This window comes from Brassica rapa, chromosome A05 (genome assembly GCF_000309985.2).
Source record: "Brassica rapa cultivar Chiifu-401-42 chromosome A05, CAAS_Brap_v3.01, whole genome shotgun sequence".
NCBI classification, from domain to species: domain Eukaryota; kingdom Viridiplantae; phylum Streptophyta; class Magnoliopsida; order Brassicales; family Brassicaceae; genus Brassica; species Brassica rapa.
The window spans coordinates 20608592-20630161 of record NC_024799.2 but is presented as its reverse complement, the minus strand read 5'-3'; the positions used below and the strand labels follow the sequence as shown (position 1 = coordinate 20630161).

Sequence of the window (21570 nt, the reverse complement as noted above, 5' to 3'; positions counted from 1 at the left end):
TTGTTATTGAATTAAGAGACAGCAACAGTCCAATGAGAGCATATTCCAAAACGGTCGTTGACTCGAATATAGTAAATTCACAACGCAAATATCCATCATTAGTTGTACAATGCAACTCCAGACTTGTATTCAGAGACTTGCAGCAATAACAAACAGTGAAAAATAGTAGCTTGAGTTCGCCAAGGTTCGGAAACAGCCCAAGGTTCATCTCTAGCTTTTAGTTGATACCAAGAGTAATATATTGTTAAGTCAAAGACACGCATTATTGTTATAAGCTTACCACACACTGACACAAGTATTGACCACTTACTTTGGAACAATTGAGTTTCGGACTATAACAAGAGTTAAACCAATGCACGTTACACTAGTGAGTTCTATGTTCCTTGGAGTGAACACTTCTTTAACATGCTTATCTAAGATAATCAAATCTCTTTCCAAACAGTTCATTGTAGGTTAAAATTCATATGACAAACTTTTCTAGCTTTCAGCTCCTCTATAATCAAAAGAAACAATTCAAAGTTATATATCATATGGATAAAAATGTTTTTGAAATATATCAAAGAGGAAATACATGTGTACATAACTGATAAGCATATTTGAAAGAAAATATACATACAGTATTTGTTTTTGAGAAAGAAGAAAATATACATATTCTAAAACTAAAGTAGGTTATATATATTATATATGCTTATCCGTTATAGTAATATTCCACTAGATGATAATCCACGCGCATGCGTGAAGTGAATTTTTAATAGTAATGTTTGTTCATTAAATGATTTTAACATTTTAAATACTACAATTTTTATTGGTTGTAAAATGACAAATACAAATGTTGGCATCTTAAATGTAATATCGTTGTTGAAGAGTTAATGTATTACAGATTTACAGCTCATTTTAAGATTTCATATGCACAAAAAAATTAAATTTTGCGTCTGACACAAATCACAAAAACCAGATAAGCAACATCGATTGTAAAATGACGAAAGAGGATTATGTTTTATGCTTTCGGTTTGTTTACGATTGACTCTCCGTAAGTGATTTCATTTTCTACCTCTATAAAATTGTGCTTTCATTCTCGTTTATGTTTCACTGATATGAGTTTTGTTTCTTTTTTAACTTCTTCTATGAATTCAGTGAACTACATAAGTGTCAATTAAAAAAGATGAACATCTGTAAAAATTAGCTCCACTCCAGGTACATATCTAAGAATCAAAATTTTGAAGAAAACCATGGAAAACTCTATTCACAGGTTAGTAGTGTTCAAATCTAATATATCAAGTTGTTCTAGAATATAAGTGCAAACTCGAAAGATAAATGTATGTATAGTATATATTCACCAGTTTAGTATAAAAATTATCTAATTCTAAAACAACAAAACAAATTACTTATTTTATTAATACGCTTTTGAGATTACTTAAGAGTGTACCGATAAAAATATATAGAATATTTTACCATTCTAGTATATGTAAACTATGTATAAACTAAGAATTGTTTGATTTACTAAATGATCAACCATATAACTTATAATAAATAGTTCATATATCTCATTCTTACAATTATAATAGCTAGATAGAGTATTAGAGAGAAACAAATATTAGACGAATGATCAAATATCTCATTCTTTTAACAAACTCAAAATGAGGTGATTGAATTTTGTCATGATATTTCATTAAAAGTTTTTTAAGAATACAAATCAAGATTATAATATTTAATCTGAATGAAATAATATATATAGTGCTTTCAATATTAAAAATCACTTCGATTTGAAGAAGTGTATTTCTAGGATTGTCATAATCAAATATCATATTAGAAACCACCTATTTAAAAATAATTTGTATACATAAGAGTATATACATTAGCGTAAGCACATAAATCAAACCAAAACTTTTTGTTTTTTTACAATCATGTTTTTGGTAAATAAATCAAAACAATAATTTTATTTACTTTATTTGGTATATAATTAAACTTTAGTGATATTGACATATATATAGTATATTTTAATATAAAGATTTACTATTGACACTTTGTACTCATATGATTTTAATAACATTTGTATATTTATTGTAATAAAAATTTAAGCCATTAATCACAAAACTTTTAATGTGAGATTTATAAATAAAAATTTCAAAATTAAAATATTAAGATCTCAATAATTTTTCAATGCAAATTATGAAATTAACATATTTATATATTTTATATTTTATATTTTATATAGTATATAATTTAATTTTAATGATATATATATATATATATAAAATATGAATATCTATTAATTAGACTTCATATTCATATGATTTATGTTCATTTGTATCTTGTTTGAACAAATTAAAGTTAAATCATTAATCACAAAATTTTCAATGTGAAATTTTTACCCTTTTTAGTAATTTAAAGAATTGAGATTATTGTTCTGTAAACTACTAATCAACTTGATAGTTAGTTTAATAAAAAATATAATGAATATTTGTATGGACAATCTAATTTTTCTAAGGATTCTAAGAGTTATACTATATTGATGACACAAAGCTACGAAAACATGTTGTAATGCTCTAGGACTATATATAGTGGGTGTAGTATTATTTTTGCTTCGTGTTTGGTGTTTCTAACCACGATGATGATGAAGTTGGGTTCAATTTTCTGTTCGTTTCTCTTCTTTTTCTTTGTTTACTTTTATTTTCTAGGAAACACAGAGTTCAAAAACATCTAGGAATAAAAAGAAAAACATAGAGTATATTCCGGATGATTTGGTAGTGAACATACTCTCAAAGGTTCCATTGGCATCTCTAGCAAGATTTCGATCGGTATCCAAAGGATGGAATGCTTGATATTAATTCTATTTTTTTAAGGGATGAAGCCCATCAAAATAGCTTGCTATCTGGATCTCTATGAATCGTCTATGTGTTGCACTATTGCATGGAGCTGGCTCATCCTGCCAAATATACACTTAAGTATTTTTTTTTTCCTTTTTAAGCCCCAACTAAATGGCCCTATTAACTCAAAATTCAGCCCAAAAACTATTAAGTAATGATTTTAAAGGCCTGACAATCAAAAAACTAATCATCCTATAGTCACACACTAAACCACCAATTACAACTCGATTATCGTAAAACAAAAAAAAAACAAAGAACGAACTCTAACATCGATATCAACGAAATCGTTGAAACCGAAAAGAGATTTTTGAGGGTTTTTGCTTGATCACATCCGATAACTAATGTCTGTTGCGTCGTTTCATGGAGTTCCTTCTCTTGTCGACGAATCCGACGATGAAGAAGCTATGGAGCGAAACGCGTTTCGAATCGGATCAGAAGAGTATCTCCCGGAGGATTTGCTAGTGGACATACTCTCAAAGGTTCCACTGGCATCACTAGCAAGATTCCGATCAGTATCCAAAAGATGGAAAGTTCTGATCAATTATTTGAGATTCAAGAAGTCGTCTCAGATCATGTTGATTGATTCTAGGGTTTATCTAGTGAGCATTAATTTACTTGGAGGTCAAGACAACGTTGTAAACATAACAAGTCAGTTTAGCCTCAAAGATCCTCTTTCTAGTTCTTCCAAACAAGTCAATATTCGTGAGGTTTTTCACTGCCAAGGCTTGTTGTTATGCACCACCGAAGACAATAGACTAGTGGTTTGGAACCCATGCTTAGATGAAACCACTTGGATCAAACCAAGAAGTTACTACGAGAGATCTGACATCTTTGCTTTAGGTAAATCCTCATGCAACAAGTACAAAATCTTGAGGATTGCTCTGCATGGACCTAGACGTGCTTTTGAATTTATGAAGCCGCGCTTATATGAAATCTATGACTTTACCTCTAACTCATGGAGGGTTGTACATGATGAAACTAAAGACTGGTCCATTCTAGGGTTAGCGCGTCGCGGCACGTGCGTGGATGGAAATACTTACTGGCTTTCTTTTAGTTCAAGTCAACAGCTGTGGATGGATATCTTACTATGTTTCGACTTTTCAACGGAGAGATTCACAAGTATGCATATTCCTTCTTCTGGCAGAATGTTTGCTTTGTCTATGACTAGAGAGGAGCAAAAACTTTGTATGTTAGCTTCTGTTGCCGCCGACGATGTAGATGTATGGATGGCGAACAAGATTGATAGTACTGGAGCCATGTCATGGAGCAAGTTCATAACAGTGAAACGAGTCTATAACAACCACCAATGGATGTTCTTAACTGGGATGAATTACTTGGTGGACGAGGAGAATAAAGTAATAGTGTGTCCCGGTAAATCTTTGGACTCTGGCAGATTCTTACACATTGTGGGAGAGGATAAGTGCATACAGGTGAACCAGCATGATGCAGGATCTAGATGCTCACTTCTCCTCAACTATGCTCCAACTCTGGTCTCTGCTTCAGATATTTTATAAAACTAAATGTTGGGTTTGCTACTTTATTATATGTTTAATTTTTCATTTGGTCTCTGCTTCAGATATTTTATAAAAATAAATGTTGGTTTATTATATGTTGAAATTTTCATATTAGTTTAGCATCTCTTCCTTTAACATAACCATAAGAAACATATAGTGTTTTTTTGGTTGAGGTAAGCCTAAAAAGAATACAGTGAAATCGTGATAATAAGAGTAGGTAAGTTCAGACAAAAGTAAAACAACAAGATCATTCATCTCTCTTCTTGTCTTGTACGCCAAGTAGCAAAACCTTATTCTCGGGATCAGGAAATGCTAAGAAGGCTTCTCGGCGAGTTACATCAGCTTGAATATGGGCTATCGATGAAATGTATAAAGGTGACCACATCCTTACACCATAGAGATTTTTGAGGACCTTCATTGTGTGTGAAACACACTGGTCATCGGATCTGATGACTGACTGCAAAACTGCTCTATAATTTTCTTAGTGCGGTTTTGAAATGCGCTTCTTAAAGAGATCCTTGCTGCAATGAGATTATCCCAACTCATCTTCCAAATGATCAGCAAGCATTTCAGACAACATAAAATTCAAAACGTTTTCTCCTTGGCTTGATCCTTCCTCTTGCACAATCACTAGTCATGATTCATGAATATCGGGACCTGCTTCGTCACCCATGTCAATTAGCTAAGCATATTTCTGTTATATATGTCACTTGCTAATAATGTAGTGTGCCAAGTTCAGAACATGTTGAGGAAAAAAATATATCAATTATGTTCATCACTCCATGAAAAAAAGAGGGCATTGTGAACAATTTAAAAACAAATCATCATCTAGTAAGAATGTATGAAACAACACATAGCGCAATGAAAATGAATTACTGTGCAACATAAAAATCAATCATGAGTGTATACAATGCTTTTAAAACTTATCTTCAGAGACTTGCAGCAACAGTAGCATAAGCTGAAAACAGTAGATCATGCTTCCGCATTTTTATTCCCCAATAACTTTATAGTTGATACCACCAAGAGTAGTATATTAAATGAAGTGAAAGGCACGAAGTATTGTTATAAGGTCACTACACAAGTATTCTTAGACTGAAGAAACATTAACATGCATGCATAAGTAAATCCTAATGGACCTTTCATTAACATTCAATTCAAAAAAAAGAAAAAAAACATATAATGAAGATGTCGAAGTCTAGATTGAAAATGTTATATAACAAACCAATTGAGTTTCAAGAGAGTACATGAAGCCATGATCATATAGAAGGGAAGATGAGATACAGCTTGTAATTTAATCTTGTTTGAAAAGAACATTAAAATAGACTAATCACTAATCTGTTAACTTAGATTTGCACAGAGCTTGGAACATAACAGTCCACGAGATTGTCAAGCCGTGAGTATGGAGCTTCTATGCTCTCCACTTCTCTGAAATGACCACTTTCCCCATCAATGATGTATGTCTTGAAAGATCCTTCACAATTATCAAAAACTACAAAGTTTTTCTTCTCCTCGTCGATCAAGAAAATCCCAAACAGAGAACGACAATTGAGTTTCAAAGTTTCAACTTTGAATAACTTGCTCCAGGACACAGCACCGGGCTCAATCTTATCCGTAACCCAAACATCAGTAATCTCAAATATTCTACCCGGTTGTTTTAACAACATCGCAAGCCTCTCTTCTTTAACCGAAGATAGAGACACATAGCCTCCGTAAGCAAAACTAAAAGGTAGAGGCAGACGCGGTCCAAACCTCTCTCTAGTAAAATCAAAACAGAGTAAGTAAACATCTTCTGAGTCATCTTTAGCAATCCAGTAAGTGTTCCCTTCAAAGACAAGCCAGGTATAATATACTTTATTACATTGCTGTGAAAAGCTTCATCAGGAGTCTTCCATGAATCACAACTCAAGTCGTAAATGTCTACGTGGATGACAATATTATCATCACTGCTTAGCCTAAGGATTTTGTGTGTACGACATGATTTATCGTATCCAAAAGCAAATATGTTATAACAACGTTCTGTTGGGGTTTCAATCCGTCTTGTTTTACCCCAATACGGGTTACAAAGCAAAAAGCCTACGTTTGTCGTTGCCTTTCCATATACATAGCAGTAAACCGTTGCAATAAAAGACATGACGTACAGAGACTACTTGATCTGACTTTTCTCGTGTAATAAGTATACCGTTACGGTTTATGGATGGATCAAAGTTTTTCTTGTGAAAGTCATAGAATTTGACGCTAATCAAATCATCTTTGGTATTCACCGTGATCACAAGAACCTCCTTATCTCGTTGTGATGCTGCTGTTTTTTCAATGTGCTTATTGGCAAATCTCTCATCTTTAGATAAAACGTTCCAGTTTTTACAAGTAGATCGCACTGCTCCTATAGATTTCAACAGAACCCTAGAGAGAATCTCCTCTAGCAAGTCCACAGGAAGATTGAATATCATCGTCTTCAAATTGTTTCAAGCTTCAAAAACAGATTGATGAACACAAATAAGTTTAGATCAATCTTCGAAGACTCTTTTTCTTTTTTTCCTCTGTAGGTGTTTTTCTTTTCCCTTTTTTTTTTTTGCAATAAAACCAGTACTAAGACATGGCCACAAGGAGTTCATACAAAAGAAAGCTTGAAAGGAATTAAACTAACGACATCAGTAGATGCCACAATTACTAAGCCCAACAGGGAAAAGAAGAAATAATGAATCCCTTATATATTAATTGAGGAACATTTGAAAAGATGTAACCTTAATTTTGTATTAATTAAAAAAGACCCCAATGCATAGGTGGCACTCAATTAGATAGTCAATTACATTCAATTGAAAAATAAGTAGGTCCACATTCGATTTTTATATGTTGTTAGATACATAAGTTGGTCAAACTATATGATATAATGATATGATATGATATTTTCTTTCCTTAAATAAAACCTACGGAATTACCATAAATGACTAATATATATATGACAATTAATGAGTTTAATAATAAAGATTTGATAACAATGTATATCTCCTCCATCATTTTTTGTTTAATTTTATATTATTAAAATAAATTAAACAATCAAATTAGCTATAAAAATAAAATTTAGATTTTTTCGTATATGTTATATTTTAAATTTTTAAAAACGACAATAAATGACTAAAACTATTAAAATTATTATGTTAAAAATTAATGATCAATGGTTTAACATTTTTATTATAAGAAGATACACATGATTTTAAAACCATATGAGTAAAAAATATCATTTAATAATAAAATAAATAAATATATATATATATATATATATTAAACACTATGTACCATAAGATTACATAAATATTTTAATATTAAAACTTTCAATGAATTTTCAAGAACATTTATAAATTATAAACTTATTAAAGATTTCAGATTGAAAATTTTGTTATCGATGATTTAAATATTTTGTTATAAAACGATATGAACGATCATAGAACCGTATGATTATAAATTCTTATTTAATAAATAACTATACAAAATATACTATTCCTAGAAAAATAGGTTGGTCCATCTTAACTTATATTACACTTTTTATTAAACTAACTATCGAATTGATAAATAACGTACCAAAAAATGTTTTGCACTTTCCTTAAATAAAAGCTACGATACCTAATATGATTAACGTATATGTGAAAATTAATTATAATGAATAATAAATATTTGATAACAATTTTTGTATCTTAGTTCTTTTTTTTAATTATATATTATTAAAATATATTTAAAAATCACATTAAATATATAATAAAAACATTTATAATTTTTCTTATATGTTATATTTTGAATTTTTCAAAACGTCTATAAATTATTAGAAATTTGAAGATCCCCACTCTGAAAATTTTGTGATCAATAGATTATTTTTTTGTCATAATAAATTATAAATGATCATAAAATTGTATTAATATGAACTTTTATTTAATATTATAAGAAGATACACATTATTTTAAAACCATATGAGTAAAAAATATCATTTAATAGTAAAACATATATATTTATATATATATATATAGATTATACTATATACCATAAGATTACATAAATATTTTAATATTAAAACTTTCAATGAATTTTCAAAAACATTTATAAATTATAAACTTATTAAAGATTTCACATTGAAAATTTTGTTATCAATGATTTAAATATTCAGTTATAAAATGATATGAATGATCATAGAACTGTATAATTATAAATTCTCATTTAATAAATGACTATATAAAATATATTATTCTTAGAAAACTAGGTTGGTCCATCTTGACTTACATTATATTTTTTATTAAACTAACTATCGAATTGATAAATAATCTACCAAATTTTTTTTTGCACTTTCCTTAATTAGAAACTACGAAATTACCTAATATGATTAACGTATATATGAAAATTAATTATTATGAATAATAAATATTTGATAACAATTTTGGTATCTTAGTTTTTTTTTTAATTTTATATTATTGAAAGATATTAAAAAATCACATTAAATATATAACAAAAACATTTATATTTTTTCTTATATGTTATATTTAAATTTTTCAAAACGTCTATATATTATTAGAAATTTGAATATTCACACTCTGAAAATTTTGTGATCAATAGATTATTTTTTTGTTATAATAAGTTACAAATGATCATAAAATATAACGCATATGAATTTTTATTTAATAAATATTCAAACTAAATAATATATATATATATATATATATACACTAATGATTTAAATCAACAAGATTGGGTGATCAATTTAGTCGTCCAGTTGAAATCTTTCAAAAGTATGTGAAAGACTAAAGTCAAAGTAAATATGGATTTAGAATAGTAGTAATATTTTACTAACCAAATATAAAAAAAAAAACCGAACCGAACCGAAACCAACCCGATATCCGGATTGAACACCCGTAATCCAAATGAAGCCAAACTATTGTTTCATTCTCCAAAATATAATAAAAATAATAACTTAATCCCGCGCAAGGCGCGGGTCTTATCCTAGTTAGTTCGTATATTTGAGATCTTTTATATTTATAAATCTAGAAAATGTCAGTCATTTTTTGCTTGGTATAAATAGTCGTATGTAATCATGTATACAAATGTATAAAATAACAAATATAACTTAAAAATAAACAATTTCGTTGTTTTATCGTTTTTCTAGATCTTTTTAATCTAAACTTATATTTCTAGGATCATAATACAGCAGGTGTATATAATGCGTCCGATTTGAGAATATCACTTTTTTAACTCTTACTTATATGAAATCTTCAATGCAAGTTTCTATTTGTTTCAAGTATTAAATTTTCATGTTTAAAATTTAAGAATGTTCCTAATCATTTCCAATAATAATTAAACTTCAAATTCAACTAAAAAAATATGCAATTTGTATTAGAGACTCTAACCAAATACACCTATCAGTCGTCTATCTATTATCTACATTTGTGTCGAATCATCTTTAGGATATGACGAAACTATTATATTTTATCAAGTTAATATATCGTACAAATGTAGAATATAAACGAGGACCAAATTAATATAAGCTAAATTCAGAGTGAGTTTGGTATGCTAATCAAGAAAATAATTTATTAATAGTTCAGTCAAATGAAAAAAAAAAAGATTGTTAACAACTGTACGGGAAAATATCACAATAAAATAACGTAAGTGCGATTGACTGGAGAAAGAGTATTTTACCAATATAGAAAAAGGGGGTAGTGACAGAAAATAGTTTCTCATGTTTAACTAACATATTTCTTACACTTTTTAGTTTATAAATGGATTTAAATAATTTAATTTAACTTAATAATTAAAATATATTTTATTTGGTTTTAAAAATCCACGAGATAATTGAACGATGGAGATGTTTCTAGCTCTACACTAAAAGTTCGAATGGTTCAAACGTATCGGTTGTAGTTACGGATGCAGATGGTTGCGGTTCTAAGTGTTATTAAACGTTTTATAGACTGGCATAACGTTTGAAAATTTTACGTTTGCAAAATATTTGTGACTGGTTGATTATGAAATATTGCAGCAATTTAATAATAAATTACTAATATTAACATATTATAATATTATAAAAATATAAAGTATACTATTGTGATAAAATATAATGATTATTAATATAATATAATTTATAATAATATTATGTTTATTTAGGATACTGTTTGTGAATTTAAATTAATTATATAAAATGTGTGTATATTTTTTATAATATTTCTATTTTAAAATTTTAATTTTTATATTTATTTATCTACATGGAACCGTTTGCAACGTAAACACTAGCTGGAATCAGTTTTTTATTTTAAGAAGTTTGAAATGGTTTAAAATGATTTGTAAAAGTTTGTATGATTATTTCGAAACATTGTTAACCGCTACCATAGTCACAAAAGTTGCGTTCGTGAGTGGTAGACCCCAAATTAAAGTGACGCGTGGGCTGAAAGAAATGTTAAATTATTACCAATAGAAGAATGGAGTAATCCCCTATATATTATTTGAGAAGCATTGTAACATTTTTTTGTAGCCACATGTCATTACTAGAATGATTCTTAGAATCCTTAGAGAAATAGGTTGGTCCATTTAAATATATAATAAGCTTTTTATTAAACCACAATAAATGCATTATTAAATGTGTTTCATTATTTCCTTAAATAAGATTACGGAATTGTCTAATGTGGCTAAAGTATATATGACAATTAATGATTTTGAATAATAAAGATATAATAAAAATAAGTGTGTATTATAATTATATTTGTTTAATTTTAAGCTATTAAAATAAATTAAACAATCATAGTAACTATATAATAAAAAATTTTAAAAAATATTTATATATTATATTTTGAATTTTTAAAAACGAGTATAAATTACTAAAACTGTTAAAAGTTTCACATTCAAATTTTGTCATCTATGATTTAAAACTTTTGTTATGACATGATACAAATAATTAAAAAATAATATAAGTTAAAAGTCTCATTTAATAAGTATCAAAAATAAAAGATATATAAATATATGTATCATTTTAAATTAAACTATATGCCATATAAAAATATTTGAAAAATATTGACAACTTAATTTTTTAAAATATTATAAATTACTTAAACCATTAATCCCACAATGAAAATTTTGTTATCACTAATTTAGATTTTTTGCTATAACAGATACAAATGATAAAAAAAATGAGCAAAAAGCATCATCTAATAAATATTAATATTAAAATATACTATATATATGTTACTATCATTTAAATTTAATTATATATCATATCAAATAGAAAATATTTTTTCGATTTATAAAATTTATTTATATGTTCGCAGCAATTTAATTATATAAGTAGTAGATAATGACTTTTTAATTATTCAATATATATTTATTATTTCGTAATAAACATATAATATATAAAATAATTTTTATATATAATTTTTATCCCGCGCAAGGCGCGGGTCTTAACCTAGTGTTAACGTTTATAACTCAACTCCAAGGACGATCATTGTTATTGGACCTTTTCTTATTCAGGTCCAATGATTAGGGAATCCCTAATAGGAATGGACAAAAAAAACCTGAACCAAACTAACACAGACTGATCCAGCCGAACCCAAACGATTCAAGTTAAGGCAAAGTATATGTTCCTAACCATTTGGTTAAAGTTTTAGCAAGGCTTGGTTCATTTTTAATAATATTTAACCATCTAACATTTAAAAGAAAACTAAAGATATTTTTATACATTTTACTTCTAAATAAATAGATAAAAATATAAATTTTATATACTATCATTAAAACTGAAAATTACTATCACATTTATATTAAACTCGAAAACAATAATATAAAATTATTGAGTTATATCTTCTACATTTTTCATATGATGTTTGACTTTGCATATAAATATGAAAAAAATTGATAGATGATTTTTTATATTTATAAATTATATTTTTGTAACAGAACTATAACAAACATAAAAATTAACTCGAATGAATTAAATAAACACAAACAAAACTGAATTCAAACCAAACCAAACCAAACTAATTTATATTAGATGCACTCATCTTATTCTAGAGCATGTGATGTTCGGGAGTTTTACCAAAAACCCAAAAAGCTAAGTCTAGAAAACCAAAATCAAACTGGAATTCACAAATACATGAAGGGTTTCTAGTTCCTAATTTTCTAACTTTTCTTTATGGCAAACTTTTAAAATTTTACTATTATCAAAATGGTGTATGTTGTTGTTCGGTCCAGCAATGGGGTAGTTTGGTTTCTTTATTGCTGTTTTTTTTTTGCTCTTGCTTGTCTAGCATGTCTTAAAAAATCATCAAAGCTTTTCCCATTATGTTCACTGACAGAAGCAGGCGGTCCTCTCAGTTTTGTCAAAGAAATTGTAGAGAGATGCTGTAATGATTTAGGCATGTTTGTTTGTCTGTTTATGTTTTCTGAGACATTGGTTATGTATATGTTGACTACTATGTTATGGTGTACAATGTCGTTGAGAAGCTGAAGCTAGCAGGAGAAGAAAAACAGTGCTTGGCCATTTACGTACTCAAGCGTTGTTGGCGGAATTCAACCGATCCAACAGCTATGTTGTTCCGTGATGTAGTAGTGTGTCAACTTGAGAACATTAGTGTTGAGAAAAAAGTATATAAAGTCTGTTCATCACTCCATAATAAAAGAAGACAATGCTAACAAAATGAACATAAACCATCATCTAATAAGCATGTACAAAAAAAGTAACAACACAGAACATAAGAGAGCGCAACAGTGAGTCCAGTGAGACAATATTCCAAACACCCGGTGAATTATGAACAGTATTTTGCTTATCTAAGCAAACATAATCAGCCAATAAGTATGGAGATCAAAGGGAATGAGATCAATGCTTGCTTACAAACTCAACAAAGACCAATCTAGCACTAGAATTCTGGAAATCTGCAATTAATTTAATTGTTTTTGTGTTGTATAACATTCACACGCTGAGTGATGAGCTTGAAGTAAGCTTTAGCCACTTCATATTCTCTTTTGAAACTTTTGGTACAAATGAGTTTGAGGTTTTATAACAGTAAACCCAGAAAAAAGAAGATACAAATCCAAAAAAAGTAGTTGTTGGGTGTTTAGTTTCTAAGACCTCTTGCTGTTGCATTTGCTTTCTCAGGTTCCCAAGAGGTCCATAAGAAATCTACCTGTTGCCATGGGATCTGATGTCTGACTGAATATCTGCTCTAAAATTTTCTTAGTGCGGGTTTGAGATGTGATACTTGAAGAGATGCTCGCGGCAATAACATGATGAGTAACAAGCATTATCTAAGCTCATCTAACAAGAGTATTCTATTATGAAATGAAAGCCACCCAGTATTGTTATAAGCTCACCACACAAGCATTGACCAGTCACTTTTGGACATAATTGAGAGAGTTAGGCGGTGAATACTATATAGGTACGAGTGCATTGTGTGTTCCTTCGAGAGGCTAACATCAGCCAAAATCAGAGGCACGAGTGCATCATCCCCGACCCGATCAAGAATATACTAGTAACAAGTGACAACCTCCATATGAGTGTAAGAAAGATAGCGCTCTTATTTTAAACTTCAACTATTTGCTCAATGAGGGTAAACAATTTTTGCTTAACATCCAAGAAAAAAACAGTCTCTGTGCGATCGCATTAGATAAAGTAAGCGGCTTTCATGCGCTTCACACGGATATACAAACAAAGATCACGCAGACTAATCAGTTCAGGATAAAGCTCTCAACTTTCCCAGTTAAATGAGCACACAACGATCAAATAAAGATGACTTTGCTAATAGAAACCAAACCCATCAAGCTAAACCTAGTAGTACCATGGCAATACAATGACCAAGGATACCGACCACGAGAATGGAAAATTCTGAGAGACTTGGTTTCTTCTCCTCTCAGACTCCGCTGAACAAGGCAGAACGAAAGACCCGCTGAAACGAATAGAGTGTTTCTTTTGTCTTGTATCAGAGTCCCACATCGCTAACAATACAAGAGTGGAAGGCATGAGGAGTAGCATAAAAGAAGAGGCCATGAGTCTGAACAATTCATACCTTTCTCGGCCTTTTGGCTAAGATCAAGTGTAGTATCTGTTCTTATCAGTTTAATATCTGATATGTGGATGATTTGCTAGTGGACATACTCTCAAAGAAGGTTCCATTGGCATCTCTAGCAAGATTTCGAATGGTATCCAAAGGATGGAATGCTCTGATCAAAGATGTGATCAGATTCAAGAAGTCGTCTCAGATCATGTTGGTTGATTCTAGGGTTTATTTAGTGAGTATTGAATTCCTTGGACCTCAAGACAACATTGTAAACATAACAAGTCAGTTTAGCCTCAAATATCCTTTTTTAAAAATTTTTGTTATGCACCACTGAAGACAATAGATTAGTGGTTTGGAACCCATGCTTAGATGAAACCACCTGGATCAAACCAAGAAGTTACTACGAGAGATCTGATATCTTTGCTCTCGGTTAATCCTCATGCAACAAGTTCAAAATCTTGAGGATTGGTCTTCTACATGGTCCTGGACCTGCCTTTGAGTTTATGAAGCCACGCCTATATGAGATCTATGACTTTACCTCTAACTCATGGAGGGTTGTTAATGAGGCAAGAGACTGGTCCATTCTAGGGTTAGGGCGTCGCGGCACGTGTGTGGATGGAAACGCTTACTGGCTTTCTTTTAGTTGTACTAGTCAACAGCCGTGGATGGATATCATACTAAGATTCGATTTTTCAACAGAGAGATTCACAAGTATGTCTCCTCCCGTTGATGTTCTTTCTTGCAATGTTTTTGCTTTGTCTGTGACTAGAGAAGAGCACAAACTTTGTATGTTAGCTTCGGTTGCCGACGATGTAGATGTATGGATGGGAACCAAGATTGATGGTAATGGAGCCATGTCATGGAGCAAGTTCCTAACAGTGAAACGAGTATATAAGAACCAATGGATGTTCTTAACTGGGATGAATTTCTTGGTCGACGAGGAGAATAGAGTAATAGTCTGTCCCGGTAAATCTATGGACTCTGACAGATTCTTACACATTGTGGGCGAGGATAAATGCATACAGGTGGACAAGCATGATGCACGATCTAGATGCTCGCTTCTCCTCATCTATGTTCCGACTCTGGTCTCTGCTTCAGATCCAACTGGTTCTTTGGGGTAGTAGGCGCAAGGAAAGCACCAGTCATATGGCTTGTTGAATTATTCATATGAGTTTAGTATCTCTTCCTTTTACATAAACCAAATGATACAAATAGTGTTTTCACAATCATCAAGCATTTAAGACACATAAAATTTGAAACGTTTTCTCCTTGGCTTGATCCTTCTGAGTCACTTGCATAATCACTAACCTCCTCATCCTCCTCAGAAACATCCATATTGGGAATGTAGCTTTTGTTCTTGTTATATATATCTGGCTTAGGCCAACTTCTATAATCAAAATGAAATCATTCAAAGAGTTATAAAGTCATGGACTTGCTGCTGCTTTGTTACTCATCTCTAATAGCTAAGCATGTTTCTATTATATATAGATGTCACTTGCTATAATGTAGTGGTGCCAACTTGAGAACATTGTTGAGAGTAAGTATATCAAGTCTGTTCATCACTCCAGGATAAAAGAGAAGATTGTTAACAAGTAAAACACAAACCATCATCTAATAAGCATGTAACTATATATATGAAACAACACACAGCGCAAGGAAAATGGATTACATAAAAAAAACCAATCATGAGTGTATACAACGCTTTAAAGACTTGAAGTAATACTAGCATAAGATAAAAACAGTAGGTCATGTAACTTTTTAAGTTGATAAACCAACAAGAGTATAAGCTCACCACACAGTATAATAATAAGCTCACCAGAAGCATATTAAGTCGAAAGGTAGGCGTATGGTTATAATAAGCTCAACACAAAGCATTGAGCAGTCTCTATTGACACAGTTGAGTCTTGTTAGAGAGTTAAGAGATGTAAATTACAAGTGTACTAGTGCATTGTGTGTTCCTTCGACAGGGGTAATTTAGACAAGCATATCTAAGCTAACATGATCAGCAGATTTACGGATATCAAACAAGCTTATCAATATTGTAAGGGTAATTTAGTCAATTTCTTTTATTGGTTCAACTTTTCATAAACCAAAAGAATTTTAGTGATAAAAGAAAACTCTTTCCAATTGATTCATTTTATAATACGAGCCGCAAGTTTTGTTTCTCCGAGCAACAAACAAGAATGGCGGCGTCTTCGACCACCAACATCCTCTCCCTTGGCTCTTCTTCAGTTCACAGGTTCCCTCCAATCTGCAATCCTCCTCCTCTCCGTCTCTCCTTCCCCTACAAACCTTCCTTCAACCTCTCCTTCAAAAACCCTAAAACCACCACCGCCGCCGCCTCCGCATCTCCAACCCTCTCCCCCGCTAAACCCTCTCCTCAATTTCCCTTCTCCGACTCAACCAAATCAATCACGACCCTCGCGATTCTCGCCGGACTCGTAACCAAATCCCTTATCCACAAACTCTCCGCCGCCGTCGTAACCCTATCCCCACATATTCAAGCTTCCATCCGAGTCTCCGGTCCGCTCTTTTTCGCGGCGGCCCGTGACCGTCCTGCGGGTTATCTCAACACTCCCCTGACGGTTGTGGCGGCTGGTTTGTCCAAGTGGCTGGATATCTACAGCGGTGTGCTGATGGTTAGGGTTTTGCTGAGTTGGTTCCCGAACATCCCTTGGGATCGTCAGCCTCTGTCTGCCATCAGAGATCTTTGCGATCCTTATCTCAATCTCTTCAGGAACATCATCCCTCCTGTCTTTGATACCCTTGACGTCAGCCCTTTGCTTGCTTTCGCTGTTTTGGGTACTTTGGGTTCCATTCTCAACAATAGCAGATGATTTGGGTTATTACTACTCCTTTTGTGTTTTATTTATTGTCTCTACTTATAAGAAGCTAATGATTATGTATTGGATCTTATGGTCTGTGTTTCTGTGGCAATGAATGAGTTTGGTTAAGGGTTTTTGTTAATTTCTGAGTTGCTTTTGCTGATGTCTGTTCCTAAAACTTATTACATCTTTGAATCTCGTTTTACCAATTTTTGTTTCTCCAAAGTCTCTTAAAAGATTTTGATGCTATTCATATTAAAACCTGGGACGAGTAAATGTAATGCGCAAATCAGTAACCTGTGTTTTAAATGGCGCATGGCGCTACAAGGCGCTCGCCTTATGGTTAGAATGCTTTCAAACGTGGTTTAGTTATATACAGCTTTAGAGAACTTATATATGCATTGATAGATGTTCTTAGGTTAGAACTTAGAAGTGTATGTGTTAGCTACAGACGTGTAACTATTTCTATGGTTACATACAGAGGATAGTTATAGAGTAGACTCGTATATAACACTAGTACAGTCAGCTATATCAAACTGTCTTATTTATACACACTAATATAGTCAGCAACAAGTTAGTCATGCACACTAATATAGTCAGCTATGTACACATATATAAACACCAAAACAAAGAACTTGAAACAAAAAAAAACTAAATTCAACTGATCAAATCCAACAAAACCTAAAACACTGAAGATCTAAGCATTATGTTTTAAGGATATTTAAATGGTCGAGAAAGTAGTGATAGAGTTCCAAGATGTTTTAAGGGTTCCGTCAAAGTAGTGTTTTAACGGAAACGCGCGCCTTTGAACCAAGGCGCTTATATTTAAGCCAATGGCGCACCATGGCGAGCGCCTTGAGGAACTAGGGCTCGCCTTAGAGGACTGAGGCGCTGGGACCATCGCCACGGTGCGCCTTGGCGCAAAAGGCGATCGCCTTTTAAAACACAGTCAGTAACTGAAATTGTGAGTTCCAGATTCGTTGAAAGCTTTACCACTGGCTGCTTTTGGGGGGTATGCTAATGAATTGAAACATTTGAGCTTTACAAGTATCGAGCAGGCACTTTTGACACAGTTGAGTCTTCTCAGAGAGTTAAAGCGATGAATACTACAACTGTACTAGGGAGCCTTGTGTGTTCCTTAGAGAGGCTACCATAAACAGTAAGTTGCTTATTAAGCAAACATAATCAGCCAAAAAGTATATGGAGATCAATGCTTGTTTACAACCTCAACAAAGACCAATCTAGCACTAGAGTTCTGGAACTCTGCAATTAATTTCATTTGTTCTTGTGTTGTATAACATTCACACCCTGAAATGATGATTTTGAAATAAAGCTTTAGCCACTTCAGATTCTCTAATGAATTTTTGGTATATTTGAGTTTGAGGTTTTATAACAATAAACCGAGAAAGAAAAGATACAAATCCAAAAAAAAGTAGTTATTGGGTGTTTAGTTTCTAAGACCCTCTTTCTGTTGCATTTGCTTTCTCAGGTTCCCAAGAGGTCCATATCCTTTATCCTTCTCTTCACTGCCACAATCACACTTCCTCTTATTCAGATTCGCACCGCACTTCAAGCACATTCCTTTACACGCAGGATCACATATCGCATTCATGGTGATCTCTAAATGCACCAAGTCTCTTATATGCTTTGAGATATCTACTTCTTTCACCTCAGGTGGAAAATGGAGCTTATCCTCCCAATCTATCTCATCATCCTCATCCTCATCTTCTTCTCTGTCGTCCAAAGAAAAGGAATTGGCTTTGTCATTACCGAATGTGAATCCTAGATCAATGACATCCGGTTCTTCAACCGGCTCTTCGGTTAGTAACAACGAGAAGTTGGAGAAGATGCTCTCACCTGCTTCCTCACCGCATCTTCAACACACATAAGGAAAAAACAAGTAAACAACAAAGTTGATGCAGTGACAAGACTAGTAAAGACTCATAAGAAAGCTACCTGTTGCAGCCAAGTGTGATTACAGTCCTGACAATCCCATCGAGTCTCAGCTTCTTCTTCTTCCTTATGACATCAACCGAAACTTGAACAGGTGTCCCGTCCGGATAATCCTTAACATCTTTTGTCACTCTCAGTCCCATTGAAGAAGCTCTCTTCTTAGAGACCTCAGTGGACAACTTCCCCAACCCAAGCCTCTCTAAGGTGGTGCAGTATTCAACATGTGTGACTGACGCATTTCTCCTGTACATAACCGAACCTTCCCATGGTGAACCGGTATCCTCGACGTCCTCCTGATCTTCCCAATCAATATCTATTGTGCTGTTGTCTGTAAAAGACTCCGGACTAACTAGTATCTGACTCTTTGCTAGCCTAGGAAGCTTATGCGGTCCTGTGAACAAGTAACTGATGTCCTTCTTGATACCAGTGATGGAATTGGGGTAGCCGAAGGCAGAACATAGAGTTAAGGAACGTGTTTTGGGTTTCAGAAAACTTGGAGTTGACAGTTTGGTCTGTGGGAAAGGGGGAGCTACACTAGATGAAGAGCAAAGCAGAGACATTTTTACCGCACACTGGCACTGTATGTAAGTTGGTCAAGCTATCATACTAACACATGATGGGGGAACAAGTAGAGAAGAATCAAGTATCAGTCTTTCACCACACCTGCAAGAAACATATGATGTTGAAGTGTTAAGACAGGAAGATTCACAGGAAGCATTAGAAGGAAACTAATCTCAAGGAACTAAAGAGATTGTAGTAAGCATTTTGTCGAACACCTTCTATGCATCATTTCATATAGATAAAGGTCACACCTTTCGACTTCCAATTTACAGCCGATGAACAAAATCATGATCGAAATTTTCCAAATTGTCTAGTGTAAATTAAAAGAGAGAAGAAGGGCTTAAGGTATGAGATTGCTTACGGACAAAACTCGCTTCAGGGCTGGACTGTGTTCCTTTCCTTTATCACTTTGGAGAGGAATCCTTAATTTTATGCTTGGAAGGAAGAGAACAGCTTCCCTCGTTTATCTTAAACCCCCCACCCAATCCACTCCTTACTCGGTCCAATTCGGTTCAAATCTCGGTTTAATCTAACCAAACCAAATTGAAGTGATAAATTCATTCCCTAATAGTAAAGCCATGCGGGTTCGGTTCATCCAGTTAATTTGGTTTCTGATAATTCTATTGAAATTAAACGAGTATTTGTTTTTGGTAATATTTAGTTTAAATTAATTTTGGTTAGTTCTAAATAAATTCAACTATTATTATTTGAAACTTTAGTAAGTTCGGAATTTGGTTAAAACTAAATAAATTTGAAAACCGAACTAATCGGATATCATACCAAACATGGATTTTAAAAAGTGTGCCAAACTGAACCAAATTCATCATCAAACATGAATTTAAACCAAAAACTAGATTTTGACTCGTACATCTACACAACTGTTTTTTCATTTTTGTAGTATATAACATTCATAACTGATCGGCATTTTTTATTGGTTGTATATATGTTTGTTATCTATATTGTGGTTGGATATTAAATAAATAAAGTGGTATATTACATAAATTATTTGTCATTTAATTATGTTTTACTATATGAACTATTGTTCTATAATATTTTTTTTATAAATATAACCATTACTATGTTTCTATATACTAGTACATTTATTTTCAAAAATATATATTGCATAGCCAAATATAAGCTATTCTTAGTTACTAACCAATAAAAATATGTCATGTACCATATCTTGTTTATGAAAAAAATATTAATTGTAAAAAAAAATTGACATTGCAAAATTCTAAATTCTAAACCCTGAACCTTATAACTTGAATTCTAAACACTAAACCTTAAATCTTAGTATTAACATTAAATCCTATAGCTCAAACTCTAAACACTAAACCTAGAGTTAATCCTATATTCTAGGGTTAATCCTAAACCATGGGGTTAACCCTAAACCTTAATATTAACCCTAAATCCTAGGATTTAGAGTTTAAAGTTTAAGATTTTTAGGGTTTAAGGTTTTGCTGACACTGTTTAGGGTTTAATGATAATCCTAAGTTTTAGGACTAATCCTAGGGCTTAGGATTTAGAGTTTAATGTATAGAGTTTGAGCTAAGGTTTAGTGTTAATCCTAGGATTTAGAGTTTAATGTTTAGAATTTGAGTTAAAATGTTTAGAGTTTACCAAGTTTTACAATGTCAATTTTTTTTTCTTTTTAGCAATTAATATTATTTTTACGTTTTCATATTTTTTTCATAAAGGAAGTGTCACATGACAGTTTTTTATTGGTTAGTATCAAGAAGGTGAACCTATAGATTCAACTTAGGAGGTAAACCCAAAATAACCCTATAATATATATAACCTACTCTAGTTTTACAATATCTATATTTTCTTCTTTGTCAAAAAA

General features: G+C 32.0%; 3 protein-coding genes and 1 pseudogene across 4 annotated transcripts; 3 read left to right on the top strand and 1 right to left on the bottom strand.

The window, feature by feature from the left end:
• Positions 1 to 231: 231 nt before the first annotated feature.
• Positions 232 to 19511, top strand: LOC103869766 (putative F-box protein At4g10190). The gene is made up of 2 exons (XM_033291230.1): positions 232 to 5610; positions 19148 to 19511. Exon 1 carries the CDS (start codon positions 3209 to 3211, stop codon positions 4379 to 4381), a length of 1173 nt encoding a protein of 390 aa, XP_033147121.1. The 5' UTR covers positions 232 to 3208; the 3' UTR covers positions 4382 to 5610; positions 19148 to 19511.
• LOC103869419 (large ribosomal RNA subunit accumulation protein YCED homolog 1, chloroplastic) lies at positions 13203 to 20352 on the bottom strand. 2 transcript variants are annotated; one of them, XM_033291233.1, is made up of 4 exons: positions 20089 to 20352; positions 19170 to 19829; positions 18675 to 19087; positions 13203 to 13463 (listed from the first exon to the last, which is right to left on the bottom strand). In XM_033291233.1, the coding sequence occupies exons 2-4, from the start codon at positions 19724 to 19726 to the stop codon at positions 13450 to 13452; spliced, it is 984 nt and encodes a 327-aa protein (XP_033147124.1). In that variant the 5' UTR covers positions 19727 to 19829; positions 20089 to 20352; the 3' UTR covers positions 13203 to 13449. The 2 variants fall into 2 exon arrangements, with proteins under 2 accessions (XP_033147124.1, XP_009145743.1); XM_009147495.3 differs by lacking the exon at positions 13203 to 13463 and having other exon boundaries at positions 18528 to 19087.
• LOC117134458 lies at positions 14394 to 14491 on the top strand (annotated as a pseudogene).
• LOC103869420 (ylmG homolog protein 1-2, chloroplastic) lies at positions 16503 to 17400 on the top strand. The gene has a single exon (XM_009147496.3). The coding sequence runs from the start codon at positions 16572 to 16574 to the stop codon at positions 17223 to 17225; it is 654 nt and encodes a 217-aa protein (XP_009145744.1). The 5' UTR covers positions 16503 to 16571; the 3' UTR covers positions 17226 to 17400.
• Positions 20353 to 21570: the final 1218 nt, after the last annotated feature.